This window comes from Apis dorsata, unplaced genomic scaffold, assembly GCF_000469605.1.
Source record: "Apis dorsata unplaced genomic scaffold, Apis dorsata 1.3 scaffold_52, whole genome shotgun sequence".
Classification (NCBI taxonomy): domain Eukaryota; kingdom Metazoa; phylum Arthropoda; class Insecta; order Hymenoptera; family Apidae; genus Apis; species Apis dorsata.
Genome location: NW_006263353.1, coordinates 2109209 through 2113733, shown reverse-complemented (window position 1 = coordinate 2113733; position 4525 = coordinate 2109209). Strand labels below are relative to the sequence as shown.

The following is a 4525-nucleotide window of genomic DNA, read 5'->3' as shown; positions in this document are numbered from 1 at the left end:
CAAAATTTATATATTTATATTCCCGTAATTAAATATATTTTACAATTTAAAATTGAAAAAAAAATTCCCTAGCAAACGAATTCTTCGTTCCCTTTATTCGATCCAAAGAAAAGATAAAAATCTCAACGATATATATATATACAACAAAGCTCGTTAGTCAATCGACATTCTTCTTCCTTTTCATCGAAACCAAGAATTCGACGCATCCTCCACCGACCGCATTTCTCATTAGTAGAACAAGCGTGTCGGTTCGTTCCAAGAGCGTTCTCTCTCTCTCTCTCTCTCTCTTACCTGGACAATCGAGGAGCTTGTCGTGCAGACAATCGGTCAGATTGCTCTCGTTCCCGCGACACTGTACGCCACTGATGGCCATGGGCGTCTTCTCGCCGCCGAAAAAGTTGGTCTGGACGGCGTCGGAGGCGTAACCAAGGCCCAATTGCCGGCAAACAACCGCGGCCTCGAACAGGGACCAACCATCGCCGCAGATGACACCCCAATCTTAAATAAAATTATCTCGTCCTTTTTTTTCTCTTCTTCTAAAATTTTTTTTTCTTTCTCTTTCGAGAACTTTGAAACGTATATGCAACGAACAGAAAATTTGGAAATGAGATTTATAAAAAGGATTTATATTTTTTTTTATTAGACGATTAACACGATGATTGTATTTTTACTCTGTTGTTTAATTTTCAATTGATTTTTTTAAATTTTAATATTCACGTCTGTTACATATTTATCATTTACAGAATTTATAGAATTTTTTTTGAATTAAAGAACACAGGAATAAGATAGAATCTAGTTAATACTAGATATCAAGTAATGTAGCTTAAACCTGATTCAAACAATCAAAACTATCCAAGAATTAATTTTACCCTTTCCTCTAAGATCCAAGAAAAATTTATCATAAAAAGAAAAATGATCAAAAATCTTCAAAAAAAGCGAAAGATCACTGGTGAAAAATCTCGAATTCCGCCCAACATCATACCTGAATGCCCCAGCTTAACCTCCACTCTCCCTTCGCTGTGGACACGTCCCCCCGCCAGCCTTATCGCCACTCCCTGCTGATGTATATCCTTGATCCTCCGTTTCTCCGGCTTCCTCTTCGCCTTCGACCGCTCCCTCGCCCCATCCTCCGCTTCCTGTTGTTGGTCGCGGGCGCAAATTACGCCGGCCGCCTCGCCGCCCTCGCAGTCGGAAGCGCCCCATCCGTCGAACCGACACTTCGAGAGCTCGTCCTCGCTCCCGTCGCAGTACACGTTGTCCATCCAATATCTTCCTGCAACCGTTTCCCACTTCGCAACCCTTTGAGAAACTAGTACCTCCTAGGGAGAGGAAGAGAGGGAGGGAAGGAGGGGATCTCTTTCTTTGTAATTTTTCAATTTTATTACAAGTTCAATGATTTTTTTTATTATCTTAAATTACTCGTCGCAGGAGAATTGGAAATTGAGAGGGTTTTTGAGGGAGATTTATATTGCAATTATATTGTAATCTAAATATATAATATAGGTGTGTATGTGTAATGTGTATAATGGGATTTGTTGTTAGAAGAGGGGGATTGCAAGAGGAGGTACGAGACAATTGTAAAAAGATATATTTAATGATTGATTTCATAATAGATTTCGTAATTTAGAAATTTAGAAAATTTTGAAAAAAATAAATGATGAGTGTTTTAAAAATATTATATAACGAGAATAAATTTTAAGAGTTAATAGTTTCAAATCTAAATGGATTATAAAAATTAAAGTGTCGTTCATTATATCGATATTCTTTGGATGGACGAAAGTGGGAAAAAGCTTTTAACACCCCAATCAATAGGGTGGAATGGTTTTCACGTGACCACTAAGGCAGGGCAGTTTCGACCTCGATTAAAAGGAACAGGTGAAAGATGCTTCTTATCTGGTTGGATACGTACGTGCTCACTCACATTTACACTAGATTAGCTTATTGGATTATTTCGATGTCTTTCGATGCGCAACGTTCCATAATACACGTCGTTGTAAGATAAAATATAATCGAGAGAAATAAATTTTAATCCCTTCTTTTTAATTGGTGGAAAAAAATTAAAGAAATGGAAATGTGTGGATTTGCTACGTGGAACCGCAAAGGATTTTTTTTTTTTTATTTTTTTCATTGGAAACGCGAGGACAGAGGGATGAACGATTCATATTTAATTGACGCTTTTTCCCACTTTTTCCCACAAGCTTCGAAATAATCCTAGTCCGTATCCTTTCTATTTTATTTACCAGATTGTTGCAGATGGAATGATTGAATTTTTTGGTAATATTTTCAGTGTGTGTAATTTTATCGGGAATGATATTTTTTTTTTTTAAATGAAATTATTCACTATTATTTGAGAAAAGTGTTTCATATTTTTTATCAATTCTTGATTGAATATTTATATTGTTAAAATATATAAAAGGGGAAGAATCATTTAAAAAATTTTTTTAAATTGTAAATTTTGCAATTTTCTAGAATTTTAATTTGCAAAGTTTTTTAAATTTTTAAATTTCCAATTCGAAATTTTTCGAATGTTCAAAATCAATAAAAAATTTTTCAATTTATAAAGTTTCAATTTTTAAATTTTCAAATTACTTATTTTTTTTTTTAAATTAAATTTTTAACTTTGCAATTTCCAATTTCCTTCCAAGTTGAAAGCTTTTTAAGTTCCAAAGAATAATGTTCCTACTTCAATTTAACAGCGAAAAAAAGAAAAAGTCATTTCTTTACAGAGGTAAAATACGTGGCAAATGATTCCACATACAATGGACTGTATTTGAAAGGGAAACTAGAAGATATCTATAAAATCTATAATAATAATAATAATCCAAATTACAAAGCAAATTTAGGAAATTTAAGATAAAATCTAGGGTATTCTAGATATCCATAGTTATCTACAATATTCTAGAAATCTACAATTCAATTACAAATGAGAAAATTCTTCGAATCTATTTGAAAATTAATAAATTTAAAGAATTCAGAGAAATAAGAAAATTTATAAAATCTAGAGTATTTCAAAAATGTACAATAATAATTCGAATTACAAAAAACTAAAAGAATGTATAAAATCTAGGGTATTCCAGAAATATACTATAACTAAGTTCGAATTACAATAACGATTAGAATTCATTTAAAAACTAGTCAATTTAAAAAATTTATAGAAGAATCTATAAAATCCAGAATATTCTATCCACAGTAATAAGAATTATTTCGTATACAACTTAATAATATTTAAAAATGAGAAGATTTAAAAAAATCTAGGGAGATAGAAAAGAGTCTATAGAGTATTCGAGAAATGTACAATAACAGTTAGATTTGATATAATTGAATTTGATTAAAAGTGAGAAAATTTAAAAAAATCTAGGGAAATAAAAGAGCCTATAAAATCTAGGGTATTCCAGAAATGTACTATAACTAAGTTCGAATTACAATAACGATTAGAATTCATTTAAAAACTAGTCAATTTAAAAAATTTATAGAAGAATCTATAAAATCCAGAATATTCTATCCACAGTAATAAGAATCATTTCGTATACAACTTAATAATATTTAAAAATGAGAAGATTTAAAAAAATCTAGGGAGATAGAGAAGAGTCTATAGAGTATTCGATGTAATGTACAATAACAGTTAGACTTGATATAATTGAATTCGATTAAAAGTGAGAAAATTTAAAAAAAATCTAGGGAAATAAAAGAGCCTATAAAATCTAGGGTATTCCAGAAATGTACTATAACTAAGTTCGAATTACAATAACGATTAGAATTTACTTAAAAACTAGTCAATTTAAAAAATTTAATAGAAGAATCTATAAAATCCAGAATATTTCACAGTAATAAGAATCATTTCGTATACGACTTAATAATATTTAAAAATGAAAAGATTTAAAAAAATCTAGGGAGATAGAGAAGAATCTATATAATATACAGTATTCGATGTAATGTACAATAACAGATTTGATATAATTGAATTCGATTAAAAATTTAAAAAAAAATCTAGGGAAATAAAAGAGCATATAAAATCTAAGGTAATTTCATTCACGATAATCAAGTTTTAAAACGGTAATATCGATGGTAAATTTAACCCGTTAACAGGGATCGCAATCATTTCATACGCAACAAAACGTTAATATTTCACGTTTCTTTATTTTCTTCGAGAAAGAATATTGGTTGAAATGAATAGGCAATATCTCACTTCTTGCCTGGCCAAAGTGACTGTTCGCTGTCGGTTTAATTGCACCGTCGAAGCCTAATTGCCTGCAAACCACATTGGCCTCCAAGTAATCCCATTCGTCGTCGCACACGCTGCCCCATTTCCCGTCGTGAAGTATTTCCACGTTTCCTGCGTAACCAATCGAATTATGAGTTTGCACAAGCTGATTTTCCGGTTCCAACCGCGTGTCTGGCTAATGGCGGTATTTATGGGGTTGCCGTGATAATTGGCCATTTAAACGGTTGATCTTTCCTCGAGTGTCAATTACCTATTTAGATTTGTACCGTTATTTTCCTTCATTTTGAAATTCTTTTACGACCG

The 4525-nt window shown here is 31.7% G+C and overlaps 1 protein-coding gene across 2 annotated transcripts in view; it reads right to left on the bottom strand.

Annotated features, from left to right (window-relative positions):
* The window catches only part of LOC102679142 (lysyl oxidase homolog 3A-like), a 12867-nt gene that overhangs the window by 6413 nt on the left and 1929 nt on the right, over positions 1-4525 (bottom strand). The window contains exons 2-4 of one of the 2 annotated variants that reach the window (XM_006609345.2): positions 4187-4333; positions 983-1273; positions 292-498 (exon numbers count right to left, since the gene is read on the bottom strand). In XM_006609345.2, coding sequence (XP_006609408.1) covers positions 292-498; positions 983-1273; positions 4187-4333 — 645 coding nt within the window. The remainder of the gene's footprint in view (positions 1-291; positions 499-982; positions 1274-4186; positions 4334-4525) is intronic. The other variant, XM_031515059.1, reaches the window with a different exon arrangement.